This window comes from Corvus kubaryi, unplaced genomic scaffold, assembly GCF_017639235.1.
Source record: "Corvus kubaryi isolate FWS band 111438036 unplaced genomic scaffold, C.kubaryi_AGA036_p1.0 37397, whole genome shotgun sequence".
NCBI lineage: Eukaryota > Metazoa > Chordata > Aves > Passeriformes > Corvidae > Corvus > Corvus kubaryi.
Genome location: NW_024581136.1, coordinates 12,147,863 through 12,168,439, shown reverse-complemented (window position 1 = coordinate 12,168,439; position 20,577 = coordinate 12,147,863). Strand labels below are relative to the sequence as shown.

Here is a 20,577-nt window from a genome sequence, read left to right as displayed (position 1 = left end):
TTCCACCATGCTTCATCCATTCATGCTCCTTCCTTCCAGCCTTCTGACCCCTGCAGCTGCCAGCACACACCTCCAGAGCACAGTGAGGGGAGCTCCCAGGCCCTACTGAAAAGTTTCCAAACTCTTTCTTTCCCAGGATCCAGGGACTAAGCTGCTTGCTGGACCCTCATCTCAGCCCCACAAGGAGTGATGTCTGGGTGGTTGTAGATGTGAAGTTGTACAACCTCTTCTATCAGGCGTGGGGTGGGAGGAAGCTCCAGTTTATTAAACTATCTCCCAGTTATGCTGCTCTGCAGAAACACCAGGTCCTTTACCTGCACCTTGAGAGAACAGCTGCTGGAGAAGCAGAAAGCAGGCTGGAGGCATCTTCTCACCTGCAGTGGCAGCTCAGAAACTGCCACACCTGCCAGAGATGTGAAGGAAAAGTTTTCAGTTCCAGGTGGCACCAAGGGATAGAGGGATTTGCAGCAACTTTCTTGCAAGCAGATTTTTAAGATGATGTGCTCAAGAGTGCTGTTTGTGTTAATGCAGCCCAGGGATGTTGAGTGATCCCAGGGTTTTTGTCACTCTGAGTTGTGCTGTCACATGTTCCACTGCTGCTTGGCCCTGCACTAGTCACAAGAGCTTCACACTTCAGCCATGAGCTCTTTTGTGATTTTCAAGCTCATGAATGAGAGGCCTGGGCTTCCCTGCACAGCAAGGTGAATTTGGGAATTTTGAGACTTGGCCAGGAAATACAAAGGCTCCAACTCAAAACTCCACAAACACCCCTACCCCTGTGCTAGAGAAGCCCCTCAAAGCTGCAAGAGTTCCTTGCCATGAGATCCATTTGGTCTCTGGCTCCTTCATCTCTGAGGAGCCTGAACAGAGGCAGGATTGAGTTCCTTATGACTTCTGTAAACCAGTATGTCCTACTTCCTCCTGACAGGCTCATCCCCTACATATGACCATTTGTTTCTGCCTTTTTCAGGTCTGCTTTTGTCTTGCTCTCCTTTTCTCCTCGTCAGTCTTTTCTCCTTGGTGATCTTTAGTCCCTCCTCCTTAGACAGCATGCAATTTCACAGCCTAGCTAAAATCCAGGATGGACTCTTAATAAAACATAGATATATATTTGCACAGCTCACCCCTGGCACTTTTCCCAGACTCAAAACGACCCCTTCATACACTTAAACTGATGGTGGGAAATTGAGCATGGATCACATACATCAGGAAAATAAATGCTGCCTATTTTTATTATTAAGATCTCTTATTGGTGATACTGGCAGTGGCCTTGTCCTTATACATTAAATGCACCCTTTATTAATGCTCACATTCTCCACTTCTGTACAGTGGCTGATTTGGAGGCAAGTGGAGCCATGAGTGAGTGTATTGATGGCACCCTGACTGTTCACTGGTCCTCTTTTGAGGACTGGGTTACAACTGCTGCCTTTATTTTTACCACGACTTAATGCTTTTTAATCAGTTGCACTCAGATTGTTAACAGAGGGGTTAATTTGCTCAGGTTAAAGAGCAGCCTGGCTCCTGGGATGTGCTAACAAATCTGACTTTCCCCCCACAATCAACTCTGCTACACAAACATAAAGGCCGTGAAGATGATTAGAGGGCTAGAGCACCCCTCCTATGAGGAAAGGCTGAAAGAATTTGCATTGTTCAGTCTGAAGAAGAGAAGGTTCCAGGGTGACCCTACTCAGGCCTTTCAGTACCTGAAGGTGTCCTACAAGAATGCTGGAGAGGGACTTTTTAAAAGGGCACCTAATGATAGAACAAGGGGAATGGCTTCAAAATGACAGAAGGCAGATTTAGATTAGATATAAGGATGAAACTATTTACTGTGAGTGTGCTGAGGCACTGACACAGGTTGCCTAGCGAAGCTGCGGATGCCCCATCCCTGCATGTGTTCGAGGCCAGTCTGGATGGTCTTTAAGTCCCTTTCAACTCAAACTGCTCTGTGATTCAAATTTTTGCAGCACAAAGAAGGCTGCCTTTGTTCCAGGGGGGTAGCACGCTATTTATTTTAAACCTTCTCCACAATGCTGGTCCTGTTGGCTCCGGCCTCGGTACACGCAGAATCACAGAACTGTCAGGTTTGGGACGGACCTCTGGCGTTCATCCAGTCCAACCCCCTGCCAAGGCAGGGTCACCTGGAGCAGATGACACACGAACCGGTCCAGGTGGGTTTTGAAGGTCTCCAGCAGAAGCTGCTCTGGCTCTGCGCACCCGGATCCCCGGCACCACCCGAGTTCAAGGCTGGAGCTCCGCCGAGCAGCCCCAAAGACAAAACCGTAGGACCCCCACTGCCTGGGGAGAAGCGCTAGCCGAGCTCCAGCGGCTCGGGGATGTTCGGCCGCCGCTGGCCAGGCCCGTGGCGGCTCCTCGTTCCCTCGACTGCTCCCCGCTGAGGCCTCCCGGGCCCGGGGACCGTCCGCTCCCCCTGCCCGGCCACCCCGCGGCGCCTCCATCGCGGCCACGTCAGGCCCAACCGAAGACTCCGGGCGACCGCTGCGCACCCACCCTTGAATGAGGGAGAGCGCTGTCTGATTGGTCACTGGCGCTGTCATTCATACGCCAGAAAGCGGGGCGAGGAGGGAACACAGCGGCTGATTGGTCGGCGCGGCGGCGGGCGGCCGCTGGGGTTGGTTGCGCCGGGCAGTGGCGGGTGCGCGGGAGGGAGGGGCGGGGGGTCCTGAGGCTCCGCTGTCACCGCCGCGCTCCCGCCAGGCCCGGCCCAGCCCCGTCCGCCCGCCCGCGGCGCGGCAGGACCATGTCGGCCACGGACGAGCGGGCCAAGGAGATCCTCCGCGGCTTCAAGCTGTATCCTCCGTGCGGGGGCTGTGAGGCGGCGCGGGGGGGCGCGGGGATCGCCGCCCCACTGTGGCGAGGCCCCCGGGGCGGGAGGGGGGGTTGCCATGGCAACGCGGTTCTCAATGGCGGCCGCACTCCGGCGGTGGCGGGAGGGTCCCGTAGGGCTGGGACCGGCTCTGAGCCGACTGGGGCGGGGGGACAGGGAAGGAGCCCCCGTGACGCCGGGGCCGGGGTCCCGTCTCTGCCCTGTGGGGTGCCGTGGGTGGGGTGGTCCCGGCGGCCAAAGTCCCCAGCAGGGTGGCGGCGGCCACCGCCCCTCCGGCCCCTGCCCGGCGCTGAGAGGGGCTGGGCCGGGGGCGGCGGCCCTGGGCAGTGGGAGCTCCCCGCCTGCAGCGAGGACAGCTTACAGAGGGCAGGTGAAGTAGCTCTGCGCTAGGAGGATCTCTTTCCCTCCGGCCTGCGCTTAAGCACCTCTGCTTGGAAAGGAAATACCTGGTCGTCAGGTCCAGGAGCAACTAAACACCTTGTTCCTTGTCATACCGTGAGGTACTGGCACATGTGTTGGTCGTGCAGTGTCTTTTATTGCTGACGTATTCTGCGTGTAAATGCCTTTTTGTGCAGTTCGTTTAAAAACTTTTCATGTTGTGGCTTCGAAAAAGCATTCTGATTTTATGCCTGTGGTACCTGGATGTGAATTTAAAGCTGATGAAATTAGATAGATCTGAGCTTGGAAGAGAGGCAAGAGCCTTTGTGCACCTTCCAACGCAGGATTTCAGCAGAGTAGAGAAAGGCTCAACCTAAAGGCCCATGTTCAGACTGAGTGTGAGAAATAGAGTAGCTTTATTTTACATGTGGTATATTTTACTGTGGTAAATTCTTCTAAGCTTACAAGGCAAATGTAAGCTTGCTATCTTGACCTTTAGACATGAGAATATTGTTGTGAGTTGGTTTGTATTTCTTTTTTACAATAAAAAGGACTGAAGTGAAGGCAATATCCTTTAGATCTGAACCTATAATTTCTAAACAGGGTGGTGGGCTTTTTTTGTTCAGTGAGATGTACATAATCTCTATGCCAGCTGTAGCAGAATCTGATTTTCTAGGTTGGATTTAGATAGATAGCTGTTATCAAACTATAAGCAGATGCTTTTCTTAACTTTTTATAGAATCACTGCAGTCTCCCCCAGCTGTTAGTACTGCATCTGGTTCCTTTGCTTCTGCGCTGGCACTATTGACAGTTCTTTGTATTTATGAAGATGTAGTATGTTAGCTGTCAAAACATAAATTAAAACCCTTTTGTGCAGGCAATTAGAACAAGCTTCTGACAAGACCAGACTAAGCTGTTGGTAGAAGTGAGGAGTGCCTTGAAAGTTAAGCCTAGGGAACAAACTTTTAAGTGCTTTTTGCATGTGTTTCTACATAGTCTTTGCTGGATAGCAGAATTTACATAAAGGCCTTTGTCCAACTTTGAATGAAACAATACTTTTTTGTTGTTTGCTGTCTTAAAGAGAAAATACTTTTTGCTCTTTGAGAGGAAGGATGTCAGACAACAAACTTCTATGATCTCAAGGAGTTATAACATGGACAAGAAGCTTTATTAGAAGTACTCTGCAGTCTGTGTTGAAGTGTCTCAAGTCTAGTCATCCTTTGCTTGTCCTTGCAAAAAAAAAAAAAGAAATTTTACTTCTGACAGGACAGTTTAAGGCAAAATCTGGACTGCACTTCTCCGAAAACATTGTAGAGTAGTTTGATAGTTACCATGTAGTACAAAGTCTGACAAACAGGAAAGTTTGCAGAAGCATTTAATAACTGAAACTTTCAGCAAGCTGAAATAGTTGGAAAACATCTATTGCCCTTAGTAAACCAGAAGAGTGGCTGAACAGACATTCCTCATTTATGAGGAAGCCTTGAGACACCACACCATCCCCACAGGAAACTGCTCATGCCCAGCTGTGACCACGCTCCCTGTAAGGGAGACATCAGCTCAGACTTCCCATCCCTTGTGGAAGGGCTGGCATTTGTTCCAGAGAGAATTACAGTTCAGAGGTGCTTTATCTTCCACCCACCCTATTGCTACATGTACTCAATTAATAGAAAGGAATAGAGAAACAAGTTGTGAAAAACTGTTCAGTTTATACTTTTAGTACTTGAAACCTTTCTCCTCTGCTCCCATGAGGGAGGGAGTTCAACTTAAGCACATCCTGCAAACTTGGCACTTCAAACTGAGCTTGCTTTTAGCACAGGAGAGGAGCATGGCATTGCACTCAGGGGCTGTGTGCAGGGGATTCCTTGGGAGGCAAGAACAGTTGCTAGGGCCAAAAGCATCACTGAGGAAGCAGGCTTCCAAAATAATTGCTAACTTTAACCCAACAGCAGGCACTCTAGCTGGAAGTCCACTTCACGTTGAGTAATCAGAGTTTCCTCAAACAATTCTGTTTACTTGTGGTTCCTGAGAAGGGGTTAATTACAAGCTTTCCTACTCATTGGGGCATGCTGGATGATTGGGGCATGTGGAAATTAAATTATAGCCTAAATCCACGCTCTAATTTCGATGCAAAGATAGGTTTTCCTTCCTCTATGACAGTAGTGCAGAAACATGTTGTGACTAATGTCCCAAAATTCAAGCCATAAACATTTTTTCCCTCTTCTCATGGATTTTGCTATTTTAAAAATATTAAAACCAAGGGAAATATATTTGATGCTTGCAGGCAAGTGAGAATATTATACTTTATTACACTTGTCCTAAGAATTTTTATGGCACCAGTTAAAATTGACCACTAACAGTCCGGTAAATATGGTGCAGAAAAATTTTGAAAGCAGACAGCAAACACTTAGAGCTTGTCACTTGTTCAGGGACAATATCTGCTAACAGACCTTGTAAGTGTGTTTATCAACAAACTATCCTAAAGGCACTTGCTTGAACAGCAGTTGTTACACCCCACACAATATCTACAGGTAGTTTAGTGCTATGAAAATGCACTTGTTTGGCTAAAAGCAACATCAGTTCAGCTGGTAACTGAAGATCCATTTGTGTGAAGTATTAGCCAAGTCTTATTTCTGCAAGTATTAACGCACATCTGGTCCTGTGATCTCAAATGCATGAAATTAGATTATGCCTTTTTTCCTCTGAAAGATGGGACAGTTACTCTGTCAAGCTACAGAAGGGCATTTTACTTGACCCTCACATACCCTTTCAACATATTCTTCAGATGTTGTTCTGTCATTTTATCTTTAGTGTGTACTAATAGATGTACATATTTAGCATCCTTTATCAAAACAAAGTAACACCAGTGATGTACTTGCCCAACAGTCAGAGTTCAGGGTTGTTTTATTATGATGGCTCCCCCTCAACAACTTCCTTGACAATTTGTGGGTTGCCTGTTTACCTTTGTTCTGAGGTGAACTAGCGCAGAATTATTTTTTTTAAGCGCACTAGAATAAGGACCCTATGGACAGTTACCCTGTTTGGTTTGGTTTGCCAGCATTTGGAAAGCATCCGTGCTGTAGATTAGAAGTACCCAGTCATAGTTTGCAACAGCAGATTCACATCCAACTCTTGAGGGACCACAGTCCCACTTCTTTAAGCGCTTCTTTCTGTGAGGTTTCAGTCAGAACAGCAAGGAGGAGAAAACCCAAACGAGTCGGTTGATTCTCATAGCACGCTTAAAGTGCCATGTCTTGCCTCTCAACACAGGAGTAAGGACATCTGCTTTCCATTTTAAATCTTACAAGTCAAACATGATATCACCTATTTATTTGCTTCTGTACAGAGGAGTCTTATCAGAATTTCTATAGTGTTAATCGTCCTGTAGCTGTTTATCAGTTTTGGGTAAGTTTTTCCTTTGGAATTCGTTTTAAGGCTGTGCAGTAGCCTATCCTTCAGAAGTCTCCTGAAACAAATTAATATGATCAATGTAAGCATGAAGAGACAGCATTGACTGACAGTATTAACTCCAGAACAATTACAGAGTTATGAAACTCGTGGTTTTGGTCAGTGTAAACATACACCTGTTGCTCAAGCACTCCAACACTTGCAGGCAAAACTTCTCATGTCAAAGGCTGGCCTATTTTTCTACAATCCTCAGACTTCCCTGTGCAACATCTTCCTAGCTCCCAGAGCTTTTTCCAGCTTTATTCTCACCATTGTTCTTCTGTCTAGGAAGTCTTTCTAGCAGAGTGTTATCCTCTTAGAAAGATGGATAGGGCTGTAGTGAAAATATAGTTATAACAGAAATCATTAGAGTATCTATGAACTTTATATTACTCTGCACACAGGGAAACTTCCAACTTCAGCCAGGTCTGCTGTACACAGAGGAACTGAATGACAGTCTTGTCCATCAATTCCTGGAACAGTCACTGAGGTTTTGAACTAGTTTCATGCAGCATTCCAAAGCTGAGAAATCTAATTGGAAGCAACATGGAATTGAGTTTCCAATTTAATTGTTAGGCTGGTGGATTTTTGGCAGCTTATTAATTTGAAATGCTTACCTGCTGCAGTGTTTACAAAACTAACAAGGTCGCAGCTTTAATTGGCTTAAAGATTCCCCTTTGTTTTGAGGTTTCCTCTGTGCACTTCCTCAGATCTCACTCTGTTTAGACTCCTTGCAATGGAATAGAAAGATGAAGCATCAAATTCATGGGTTAAAAGGAGACAGTGGCCAGCCAAAAGAAGGAACAGGACTGGCCAGAAGCTGGGACATGTACTCTGTAGAGACCCAAAGCAGAAATTGCACATAGCTTGCTCTAATGCAATTTTAAAATACCCTAGAAAACATAACTTTGTTCTCCTTCATCCATATTTCTGGTTTTTAGAACCCTCTTACTTTCTACAAAACTTAAAATACTTTACAAGCAGGAGTTGTCCACGTTCCCAGTTAGTCTGACTTCAGAACAAGTTCTCACCCTGGCAGCATTGAGAGATCTTTGTTTCAGAGACCAGAGTTTCACATAGAAGCTTTAGCCAGGTTGTAGTTGGTAGTTGAATCTCATGGTAGTCAAGGTACGTTTACCATATCAGAATTATTTTCAACATTGACAGAAGTTCTGCATGATGCAATGATCTATAGTTCTGGCATGCTAAACACAGAGTGATCATGTTTCTTATGACTGAGTCATGAGGCACACCTGAAAATAAAGCAGGAGCAATTTTAACAGGTTTGGTTTTACCTGCCTGGTTCCTTAGCGAGCACCAAAACTTCATGTCCTCCCCTTGTTAACTTTCATTGAAAAAAGTGTAAATATTTAACAGTGCTTAACCTGTGATTTGCATTAACTTGATATCTGAGCTACAGTCAGTTGTCTACTTATCAGATTTAATGCAGTCCATGCGTAGTGTTGGAAGTGGGGCTTTGTGCCCTTGACAGTGGAAGGGGCATCACAGGATACAAATGAGTTGCCAGGTGCCACAGAGAATACATCTGACATCAACTTAAAAGTGTAAGTTGACATTGGAGTTCTGGTTTTTCTTTTTAATCAGCAATATTGCTTTAGCACTTTGTAGTTACAATTTTGTATCTAAAATTTATCCTTTGATCTCTCCAAAAGCCTACCTATCCAATATTTTATGGAATTATGGTTTCAGTATTTTTAATTGCTTGCTTAGTGCCAACCTAATGAAGTACTTAAAATAATGCAGTTGTCATTTGTAAAATTATTTCCCTTTGTTTCCTCTGTATCATGCTAAGATATCAGTTACTCTTTGCATCCTTGGAAGTCATTGGTGCCTTATGCTTCATCTGTTGTTACAGTATTTGAATTTCCACAGAGCAGAAGATAGTAATTTAATCCATCAAGTGAGAACTGTTAGAGCTTCTTCCCCCCTGCCCCAACCCCTTTCCTGCATCTTCACAGCCAACATATAGGATAAAAGCCAAGCTTACACAGATATAAAGAAGCAGGGGAGGTATCCAAAACTCCTCAAATTAAACAGATACTGTTCAGAGTAGGGTTTTTTTAATATAGACATCTGATGTGGCTCCTGTGTCCCTGGCAAAAAAAAAAAAAAAGCTTTCTGTTAGCTAAAGCAACCTTAGTGTGGAAGCTGATTTGACTTCTTACACATTTATCTCTGAACTTAGGCTGTTCCCAGAAAGAATGTTGAGTCAAAATTTTACATTAAATTTGTAAGGTAGCAGGCTACTGTATTTCTTACATTTATGTAAGATAAGCCTCTTCTATTTCTCTAAGTTGGGAAATTAAGGCAACTTCAAATTTGAGCTCAGAGCCTCCATTAAAGATAAACCAGTGCTTCATTTACATCTAGTAGTCAACATTTGTATAGAAATAGGAGGTATGCTACATTCCCAGGTATAGGGAACAAGCAGAAAACATCATAATCTATTAAGGTCCACCTGGCAACATTGAATTTCATCCTTTTTTTCTGCATATTAGTATAGCAGAGTTTATAAAATTTAATTATTTAAGCACATGAAAGGTGATTTTTACACATCTGTTGCTCTCACATCTTAAGGAACACATCATATGTTTATTCTGAGTGTGCAATAAACTACAGTAGCAAGCCCTGAATATTAAAAGCTTCCTCAAGTGCTGCCTTTTTGTCCTGAGACTTCATCAGGAGCACTTACAGAAGCAGGTTTGTCATCTGTGTAGCATCACTCCCAGAGCAGTTTGAGGGAGCGTCCCCATACACTTGTTGGGTGTTTCTGTGAGGTTTCCAATGCCATTTGGCCTCATGCCCAAGCAGACACAGTAGGACTATTGGGAGGCTCTGTCCAGGAGACAACTGACAGCAACCAAGGTTCTCTCAGGAACCAGATCTCAACTGCACATTGCTAAATTCTAGTTGACAGCCAGGATTTTCAGTTGTGATTATGGAACTCAAGATTCCATTGTCACATTTCTTCTGAACAGAGTTCTCAGTGTGACAGAAATGTTATGTATAGAAGAGACTTAAGGGAAGCAGTATCAGATTAGTTCAGTCATGAGTGAGCCTTTGAGTTGATTATGTTCATGACTAGAATTTCAGGCAACATTCTCCTGGAAGAATGGCAGGCTTAGGTAAAAAGAGAAAGGGAAATAATTTTTTTATTTTCAGTCAATCTTTGGGATAGCAGTGCACAAAAGAATAGTGTTATTAAATTTATCCACTCCTGGATTGAAAGGATTGTAACTAACTAGGAGCAATAGTTTTCCATTAGAGATTGAGAGTGCAGGGCATTATACTTAGTAATTCTACAGAGGACTATTTATATGGGTTGGTTTTGTATGCTACACTGTACATAACCTTCATCTGCTCTGTAGCAAGTCAGAAGCTTATTTGGTCCTTAGGACACCTAATTATATCCATCTTTTCCTATTTATCAAGAAAGTGGGGAGGATCATGTATTTTACTCACCAATGAAAGCAGATTGCCTACATGCCTCTTTCCTCCTCTTCACATGACCTAATTTAAGCTTTTTGAGAAGGAAAGCTACACATGCTTGGAACCAAGAGTTCATCTGATGTTTTAAGTGCCAGAAACTTCTGATCAGGGACAGCCTGCTGAGGAGGCAGAGAGTTAATGTCAAGTCACTTTGGTTTGGGAGGTCAAAGGAAATTGTATTTTAGGTGGCAGTGGAAAAGCTGGCTATTTGCACAGCTTTAAATAAAATTTTTGTGTTTGGGAAAAGTCTTACAGAAACACTCACTAAGGAGGACCCAGTTTTGATTCAAGTGTTGGCATGAACTGTTGCTAACTGTGCTTCTGGGAGTTCTGCAACACCCTCAACTGCTCTTGAAGGAAGAGTTTTGTAGAGAGAGAAGGTAGAAGAACAACCATTATCCCCATTAATGTACTGTCATGTGGTGGAATAGAGCAACCCATCTGGAAATTGGACACCAAGAAATACCTACCAGCCATTAACACAGGTAGATCTTTTGAAGATACTTCAGACATTTGACTTCCAGTTTAACTCTTTAGAGTAGACTCTTTAGTGCATTAGAATACTGCCCTGTCAGTTACAGTCCAACTTAAGATTTCACTGTTTTTCTAGTAAAGTTACTTCCTTTCCCAGAAGCTGAAATAAAGAGGGGAAAAGTCCTTCTGTTTGTTATTTTGCTTGAACCTTAGTAGCTTTCAGGTGAAATTTAAAAACATCTCAGTCCAGGAAGTGATGTGCTGCTTCTGAGCAAAGAGGACATCCAAAAAATACCTGCTCATTCATTCTTCTTGCTGCATGCTTCTGTCGCAGCAGCTGTGCAGAGCATGGGTTACCATCCCCAGCTGCTTGTTGCCTCATTTTCAGATTTACTAGTCAAACTGCTCAGATGAGAACTGCAGTCTCCTGCCTGCTGGCTCAAACAACTTCAGCAACAGGTTCAGGAGCAGGACCTGTGCTGGTTGGCAGTTCTACCAACAGCCCAGCTGTTCAATTTGAGGGAGAAAGTAAGAAGCAGCTGGGGAGGGCTGTAGGCAGAGTCCTCTTCAGCCACTGCTGCTGTTGGATGTCATGCCCACAGCCTCAGATCAGATTAACTCAGTGCAGTGTTGTGCTGTGTTCTCCAACACTTGGCACCACCTTACCTGAGGAGGCTTCTCACATACCATGTTTAGTTATCCAGCACCAATTCTAAAAACCTAGCTTAGCATTATTAGTTGAGCATTTTAGCTTCACATTGATAAGTCTGTGGTCACATAACTTCTTTTAAGAGAAATGCATTTGAGATTACATCAGTAAGGTAGTAATTTTCTCTTTGCCCTTGAGCTGTGCAAGAAATCTATAGCATTACTGTGGTGTGTAACAAGTTACTGCCTGGTCACCAGGCAAAGTCACAAACAGGGTCATGCAGCAGGTACCATTAGAGACTCTATTCTCTGCGACTCTCAATGAACCAGACATAGAAAATCATTGGCTAAAAACCCTATTCAGCGTTGGAGAGCAAATGCATGTTCTTTTTTAAATACTCTTTCCAGAAAGAGACAGAGAAGCCAGTAAATTTCTCAATCCAGTCTGGGCTGTTCATTTATGGCACCCTCATTAATCCACAAGGCATCATTACAATGTATTGTTGCCATAAAAATGCAGTATTTAAACAGCTCCAGAAATGAATTGTTTTATGTACTTCCCCTTGTAATTCCTTCAAAGGGAAGTGCATTATACTACTACCACACTGACCTTAAGGGTTAGTTTCATAAGAAGGAAGAAACACTGGTTCCCTGGTTTTCCAAGCATCTTCCATTCTGCCACTAAAATAAGTTCCTTTTCTCTCACCACTGGCAGTCCCTCCACGACCACCTTCTCCCCATTTACACAAATTAGAGGGAGGCATTAACCAGGGAGTGCAGCTGTAGCACAAACCTCTACTGCTGATCCCCCAGCCATAGTGCCCTCTGTAAGGTTCTCTTTCTCATATAACTACAGCCCTGCCAGTGGCCAACTGAAAATGTTTCACAGTTCGTGGTGGTCTCTTGGTTTGTTTGCATTGATAAAACAGTACCTTGTTTTCCTGCTTAGTAACATTGTCTGCCTCAGTCCTAATGTTGCCAGTTCTGAAATAGTAAATGCAGTGAATGAGGCAGTAGAATGTTTGGAAAGGTGCAAATTCAAATAAAAAAGGACTATATTTTAATGTAGGCACACCTGTAAAGGGTGCAGATAATGCTGATTATAGCAGTTTTTCATCTTTTTCTGTTTAACTTCTCCATGTTAGTATTCACCTTAACATAAATGCTTATGAAGTCCACACTTTGAAACACTAATATAATATTTTATAAACATTTGTATCAGCTGTGTCTAAGTCTAGCTTTTCTGTAAGTAAATTTTTATTTTTTTATTATTAATACCTATATTGAAAGAATCAACTTGTGAATTACAGCTAATTGTATTTATACATTCTGTACATTTTCACAGCAGAAATAAGATATTCCATTGCTTGAGCTGAAAAAGATATTAATAGATATTTATTAAAATGGCAAACATCTGATTCAATGTAGTCTGAAAATTTAACATACAGCTACAAGCATGTTAAAATAGTAAAATTGAAACTTTAGTATAATCATGACTGTCGATTTTATTGACAGTGAAAGCTATCAGAACTGCTTGGAAACAGGGTAGAGTAATAGAGGTAATTGCTTTTTTTGTCATTTCAGTGGAGGTTTCATTACTCTGTCCCCACAATAATGGTTATTTTCTGAATTCCAATGCATGCTAAAGCAGAGAGATGCTGGTTTGGGCACAGACCCTCCATCTTCCAGATCATGGTGATCATAGTGACATGCTCAGAGGTTCACATCATTGTAGGTCATGTTACTGGAGCTGTAGAAGATGGTCAAAGTACATCATTCAGAACAAGATAATTTTGGAGAGGAGGTCTGGAACTGGTCTGGAGCTGAATTGTTTCCTTGTACTTTCCGTGTTTTGCCTTAGTGCTTTTCCAAACAACTCTCTCTCTTTTCAGATTGCCGTACTGTTGAACACTGTGTAAAGTGTTGGGATGGTTAAATTGTCAAATCACTAGTCCACACTGCCAATTGAAGCACTTCTCATATTCTGGAGATTCCTAAAAAAGCATAGTATTTCTGATACGGAGTCACTGTTTTTTGAGAGTTCTGCTTCAATCTGCATAAATCCCCCTTTATTCCTCCTCTCTGCATCCACTTTGAGCAGCCTCTGGTCCATTCACAAGATTAGTTTCCTCCTGCAACTGCCAATCATTCCCTCCTGGCTGTATTTTCATTTTGGTTTCATTCTCCACTTGGTCTGTATGCTCTAAGTTTTCCTCCCTTCCTGAGAAGAGACAAGATAATGAACTTGTTTTCCTTGAATAATCTTAGTCCTGTCAGTTTTAAGTGGAAAACCAAAAATTATTTGATCTGTATTGCAGCATGTGGTCCTGCCTGCATACTACTCCAGAGATAAAACCACTTTAGTGTCTCAGATCCATGACTTTTCTTTTTCTTACCCATTAAATAATTATATCTGATTCTCACTTTGGTCTTGTCCTCTGAGTCTAGAGGGCCACTGACATCCACCTAAGTATCCACATCTTTACTGACTTCCTCAGCTTGACATTGAGGGTGTTCATAATAATTTTCTGCCAGTTTGTGTCTGGAAAAACAGGGTGACTGGCAGTGAGGATGCTCTTCTTGTTCAGTCAACCCTTCTGGCTACGAGGGTTGTACAGTTTGCAAGGATAAAGCATGCCCACTTCTCATGCAGACATAGTTCAAGTTAAAAAAAACAATAAGCAAAACGGAAGTATTTGTAGCCCCAGTGAAATTCAGGCCAATACTATCCACAGGGATTCTATATCCAAGGAACCATTTAAGCTAATGCCAGGAAAAGTGTGGCTTGTTCCTCTGCTGTGCTGTGTCAGCAAATAGGAGTTTGGTATTTGTCATTGTGGACTTCATGAAAGTGCTTGTTGTAGCTGTTTCTCTGGCTGATTTGAATTTTTATTTTGTTTATTAGGTGTGGAGTGTGAGTGCCAGGGCTAAATGCTGTTTTATATAAAATCTCAACAAGATTAAATCCCCTTGCCATTCTGTAATTAATTTCAAGGATATTGTGTTGCTTTCCCAGAGAACTCGTGGTGATCAAAAGAGGTTCAAAAACAGCATCAAGTGCTTTGAGTAAACCACCTTTTAGGAGAACTGAGTGACTTCTGCCCTACCAACTTCAGCATCACATTCCTGCCGGTGCAGATCCACTGGGCACAGCTGGGAGACTGAACAAAACAGCAGATTTGTGTTCAGCCAGTATTACTTCTGCTGCAATAGTTAACTTTCACTCTTGTCATAAACAGAAACCCTTACAGACTAATTACCAGATGTACTGCAGCAGTAGCACTTGTTCCCCAAAGGCTGCAATTGGCATTTGCTTTCAGAGCTGTGTAAAGAGGATCTTTTCAGGATATCATTCATTTTTGTCTTTTTCTAGCATTACTTGTGAGAAAGGGCAAATGAGCCCACCTGGAAAAGGAAGTTCAGTTGTCTGGCCTGTTTTTCTGAATAGCACACAGAGCTGTAATCTCTGAGGGAATGCACACCATCTTTATGCCAACGGGCTTGGGCACTATGGAATTTGTTGGTGCCAGGAGTTCTTGAATGGATGTAGCTACATGGTGTAAATGTATTGCACTGGATAAAGCACTGTCTGTACTTTTCTTCCCAGTGTCAAAGAAGAGGTGACAATGTTGTTGGAAAAAGCTCTATTCGAGATAAAACCACATTGTTCATGTGCTTAAAATTTACTGCAGTTTAATCATTTCTGTTTGATTTCCCCACTGTGCATACCTTTATCCCTGGGTGAGTGTGTCCAGTTCCAAGTCACTTAAAAACTTTGGAACTGGACTCTCTTGGTGTAGAATAAGAACATTCATGCAAAGGTTAAATGAGGGATAATTAGCTCAACTCTAAATTCACTCTGTGCATTAATCTGGATTGACTCGAGTGCAGTGACAAATTCCCAGTTAATTCAATTGCCAGAGAAAGGTACTGTTAAAAAATTGACATTGTGTTGAAAAGGTGTTCAGTAAGGGGAGTTCAGACGGAATCAGTGTGTGAATGCAAGAGAAATCCAGTGCTTGACCTTTTTATTCCTGCCTTCTCTTGAGACTGCCAACAAGAATCTTAAGTGCTCCCTTTATGGTTGACTTTGGTGGTGTGAACACCTGCCTTTTAACAATTAGAATAAAACTCACAAGCTCATTTCCTGGAAGGCAGGAGCTATCAGACGTAATGACTGCAGGCTTTATTGATCTGATGAGGAGGATTTGGAGTGCTAACACACAGCCTGAAGTTTCCATGGCCAAATAAAAATCCCTGAGTCCCTGAAGTCCTTTGCACAAATGAATTCTTCCTCTTTTACAGACCTCTCTGAAATTGAGAAGTGTCTATCTGAAGACTGAGCTACAGATTTTCCCTAAATGTTTCTACAAAGTCTTTTTCAATAGTGATTTTTTTGCTTTGTTCTGTATAGGTGGAAACCCCACTTGACAGCAACACTGAAATCTTCCCTGGCCTAGTTTTTGTTCTCAGCAGCACAAGTTAAAGTATGCTCTTGAGCACAGTTTTATTTCTGCTCTTTCCTGATTCCCTGGAAGAGCAAGAGACCAAACAAAAGCAACTTTATATCAGAAATGTAAAAAATTCAAGGGCAGAACTTTCTGTAGGGACAACTATCTGTCCTTCATGTGAAAGACGTGGGTGAAGAGCTCTTGATATGAAAGATGCCTCCTTTCATGTACCAAACATTCACCAGTTACGTAAGATTGCTGGAGAACAACAAAGGGTCACTTGAATCCCTTAAAATGATGGCTCTTGAAGACTTCTGTGGTAGCTGCAGTTGCTTGTATATCCAGAGTTAAGGATATCTGCCCTCCTGTGCAGGGAGTGTTTTAAGGGCAGCTCAGAACAGGATCTCTCCCCAGTAATAGTGCAGTGTGCTCATAGCCTCTTCCAGTCTTTGAGCAGTTAACCAGAAGTAAGAAGTTTTTCGAATGTACAAAATCTGTGCTCCTTGACTCTGCTCTGACCAGTCTTCTGCTGAAGAAGATTTTTAAAAATCACAGTCCCTCCTGGTTGCTAAATTTGATGTTCAAGGACCTGTTTCACAGTCCTTGCTAATACAGCTCTATATGTTGAATTGTCATGTCTTACATGCTAAATTCGGGGGGTTGTTTGGGTTTTGTTTCATGAAGATTGTGAAAAAGAATTCCATTAAAAGATGGAATATATATTTGTTCTTTGTGGAATATTTTTTGCCAACAGAAATTACAGTAAAATTCTTGAGGAAACAGTATCCACCTGAGAGGCTAGCAGGGCTGTTGGCTGCTAACACACTAATCACCTACTTAATGTTAATTCATGGCAGTACAGGAATGATTAATAGGAGGCTTTACAAACACAGGTGTCTGGGTAGTACATGCATCCTGTGTGTGTGAACTACGTGGTGCTGATCTCTGACATGGGCAGCAGTCCAAAGGAACAGTAGGAAGAACCTGATGTTGTTGAACTGCTGGACATTCAGTGGTGCCACTGTACCATGCCTTTTTTATCCTTGGAAATAGAACAAATAAAGGCTCTCTGAAGAGAGGAAGCCCAGTTGAGTTGCTTGGAATTCAGGCACAAAGAATCCAGAAGAATTTTTGCACTATTGTGAATGGCAGCCTGGTAAAACAGTGGGTTTTGAAATAGAGCTCTTTTGGATTAATAAGGGAAGCCTTTATGCAAAGTATTACTGTAATTGCAGGCTCAGGTTCTGATTGCCTTATCGGGGAGATGCATCCTCAATGGTATCTTTGTCTTACCATGGAAAGAGATAGAAAATAAGCAATTAAAGCAGACTTATTAAAATGCCACAAATCTGAGCATTCAGCTATGCACTTCTAGCTAAGATTGTCGGTTAGTTTTTGTATTAAAAAAAAAAAATTATTGCTGTGGTCTGTGCTTGCTTTGTAGTATGGCCAGACTACTGACAAAAGAAAAATTTTCTCTTTTTATTTCAACTGTGATCTTCTTTTCTCTCTTCCTGCTTCTCACCCTAAAGCAGTCTTTTATGACTGTGCTCATAGAAATTAGAGGTTAATTACCCCTGTTGTGTTCTTGGGATCCTTGTTATTCCAATGAACCTTGTAAAGAAATACTACAGAATCTGGCACTGGTAATTTCAAAAATAGATGGACTTTGCTCTGATTGTGTATCAGCTGCTATTCTAGTAATAAATAGTGTATTTATTGAGCTTTATGAGAATGAAAACAAACCCCTTGCTCCCTATTTTGTGGTCTAGTGCCACCTAGGCATGGGCACGTCCACCATTAGATTCGTATCTCCCAGAACAGAAGATCCCCAGGGGAAAATCAACAGACATCTTTTATATAGTGATAAGGAGATACATTTTCAAAAGAAAAGGGCTTGGGTTTATCCTGTAATACCTCATAACAGCAGTCTAATATTAGTGGAAGATTAACATTATTCAGTCATTTAAATGTCAAATCTTTATGGCAAACCAGCATAGATTTTGAGTTAAATCTCAAAGACTCTTGCTTTCTAGTTGTGTGTGTGTGTGTGTGTGTTGCTTAATCTCCCTGGCCAGTATAGGGGATGTTGTGATCTCCTCATTAAAGACGTCACACTGAGAAGATTGGAGAAGAGGAATAAATAGAACAAGCGCTAGAAAGCCAAGCAGCTCATCTTGGTTGAACTAAAATGCACTCCACACAAACTGCCTTCCCCATAGATTTGTTTCTCCTAAATAAAACTCAGTTCCCATTTTGCTGAGTATCTAACCAGCTCATTTGAGGCTCTGCTAGGTACGTTTGCATCCCTTTCTGAAATGTTGTTTTACCTCATTGTGCAACTCAGTAGCTGGTATTTTTTATAAGTTACTCCTCTGGTGGAGAAAGCAGGTAAGGGCAATGGCTCCCAGAGGGCAGAGAGGCTCAGAATTTCACTGGGGAGGTTCAGTACAGAGCTTGAGCACTTGAAGTTGTGCTGTATCTGGGCTGGCTGTGTGCAGCCCCATGTCATTATCATTGGCCTATATTCCTGGCCTGTGCACCAGTGTTGCAGGGGCTGCCAGATCTGTCCAGGCTGATTCTGTGTCTCCAGGTGCCAGGGCTACAGTCACAATGTGTGTCTGTGAGACAGGTCTGCTGCTTCTCCTTGGAACTAGCCTCTGTGGAGAAATAGGGCTGTCAGGTGTTCAGACACCCTTCACAAATGGAGGAGATCCAAGAAAATAAATACACGTTTCTTCATGGCATTTTGTGTAAGGAAGAATGGAGCCTAATGTTTAAGAGTTCAGTTACAGGTAGATAGCTAAGATTAGAAAGATTGCCCACTAAAATGTTTGTGATAATAAATTGTATAGAAAGAATTGTGCATTGCGTAAGAATGAGTGAAAAATGAGTCCTTGCCCATACTCAGCAGGATCTGGTGAGGCTGGAACTACTGGTAAGTTTTTCAAGCAAAGTTAAGTTAGGAAAAGCTTGCTGCGGGAACTTACTGCTTTTTTCCAGCAGTTTTTTTTTTATTCCAGCACTGTGCTTAGTCTTTGTCCTCCTCTGATCCCAATAGATTCTGAAAGAATGTAATGAAAAAAGGAAACAAGGCAGGATGCAACAGGGTGGACATTTCCACACAGTGACGGCTTGCAATCCGACTCTGGGAAGCTTTGGTGGATACGGGAACAACTTATCCCAAAGTATAGTTCCATTACAGTACAGTGCAAGGGAGTATCTCTGTCACAGGGCCATTTGTGGATCCTTGTAGAGCTGGTCAGGTCACATTTGTTCTGAAAGCACAACTCTGCCTAGCATGGGGTTTATTTTTAGTATTTTAACCAAACAGCTTCAAGACTTGGAACTTTCTCTAAAATTTAATTACTCAACCACTGTCATCTTGTGTTCAAGGAGTCCAACATGAGGGTGTTGATGAAGTGAAGGTGCTACCAGGCTGTTTGGACTTACTTAAGCAAAATGCGTTTATATTGGTTCATCTCTAAGAGTCCTTTAGACTCATAGTCATTCTGTGCAAAATTGATGGTCTCTTTGTACAAAATGGAGCCTGCTTGTCCCTGCCAGCAGTGAACAGCCAAAGCATTTGTCCCAAGAGTTTGTCCTTTCAGATCTACTGCTGACTGCCTTTTGAAAAATTATTGCTGCAGTTCCTGGAGCTGGCAGTGTTGAGGACAATTTGAATACATGGAAAAGCGCTGTGTTTCCACTCCTTCACTGGGCTCTCTTTTACGCCTAATGAAATGTCGAAGGAAACCTTGTGGGTTAAAGCATGTTAGAAACTTTGTATCAGGGGCATCACTAGTTTTTAGAGTGGTGGAGATTTTTTAGCTTAGGTGGCTACTTGTCTTAAGTCAACAAAAAAACAACCTGTGTTGTTGAGCATGACCTATACACCGAATTCATTGAAGCACTTTTGAGCTCAAAATATACTTGAGTGTCCAGACTTAGAAAGTAAAAAGAAAATAAAATTTTCACAGGAGCTCTGGTTGAATTAATATGAGCTAAGGCAGGAACAAATGCTGTATTTTCCCCCATGACTTTCCTATTTTGTATTTCTGGTGTTTTTTTAAGTTGTCTTAAAGAACAAGAATATTATTGATAAGTTTCAGAGGCTTGCACATTTTTCTAGTTTAGAACCATTTTGCTTCTATTATCAGAGCTAATACAGCCATTTTGCTGTCCTGCTTTAATACGGCATTTTAGACACTAAAAAGTCCTTCTAATTCTGCAAGCAGTCCTCTTTATTTCCTTTCTGCTTCCCACTTCCATTACTAATGCTTGGCAGTGATTCAGAACCACCCTGCTTTCGAGATAGGGTGACTGAGAAACCAACAAAAGCAAGAGAAACAGAGTGAAGGAAACCACTGGCACCCACCCCACAGCATGATGGCAGCAATCTGTGCTCCTGCGGGCACTCCAAGTTACAATAAGAGTTTCCATCAGCCGGGGAGCACAGTTCCTGGCTGCCTAAAAAGAGAGGCAGTATTGTCTGTTGAAACACAAGTCTTGAAGCCAAACACCTCCTGAGATATCTTTCCTCTTCTCTTACTGATTCATTGTGTGGCTGTGGGCAAGTCTTCATGTTTATTTCCCAGTCTCTACAATAGGCAGTTATTGAGCGACTTTGAGAGCATGAGTTGAAGTTTTTGAAGCACAGTGTAGTACTAGGTATGGTTTAAGTTACTGATCACTGAGCTGTACTGTATTGCCTGTTATGGGGGGCATCCTGTCTCTCCAGGTAATTGATAGGGTTTGCCTCCCATCTGGAGTGGCCCTTGGTAGATGACAGTGACAGTATGAAGCTGTTGCAAACTACTGGCC

General features: G+C 42.6%; 1 protein-coding gene across 2 annotated transcripts in view; it reads left to right on the top strand.

Annotated features, from left to right (window-relative positions):
• Positions 1-2,662: 2,662 nt before the first annotated feature.
• The window catches only part of PDE6D (phosphodiesterase 6D), a 34,778-nt gene continuing 16,863 nt past the window's right edge, over positions 2,663-20,577 (top strand). Inside the window, exon 1 of one of the 2 annotated variants that reach the window (XM_042041997.1) lies at positions 2,663-2,811. In XM_042041997.1, coding sequence (XP_041897931.1) covers positions 2,762-2,811 — 50 coding nt within the window. In that variant the 5' untranslated portion in view covers positions 2,663-2,761. Of the gene's footprint in view, positions 2,812-3,238; positions 3,349-20,577 lie in introns of those variants that run through there. The other variant, XM_042041999.1, reaches the window with a different exon arrangement.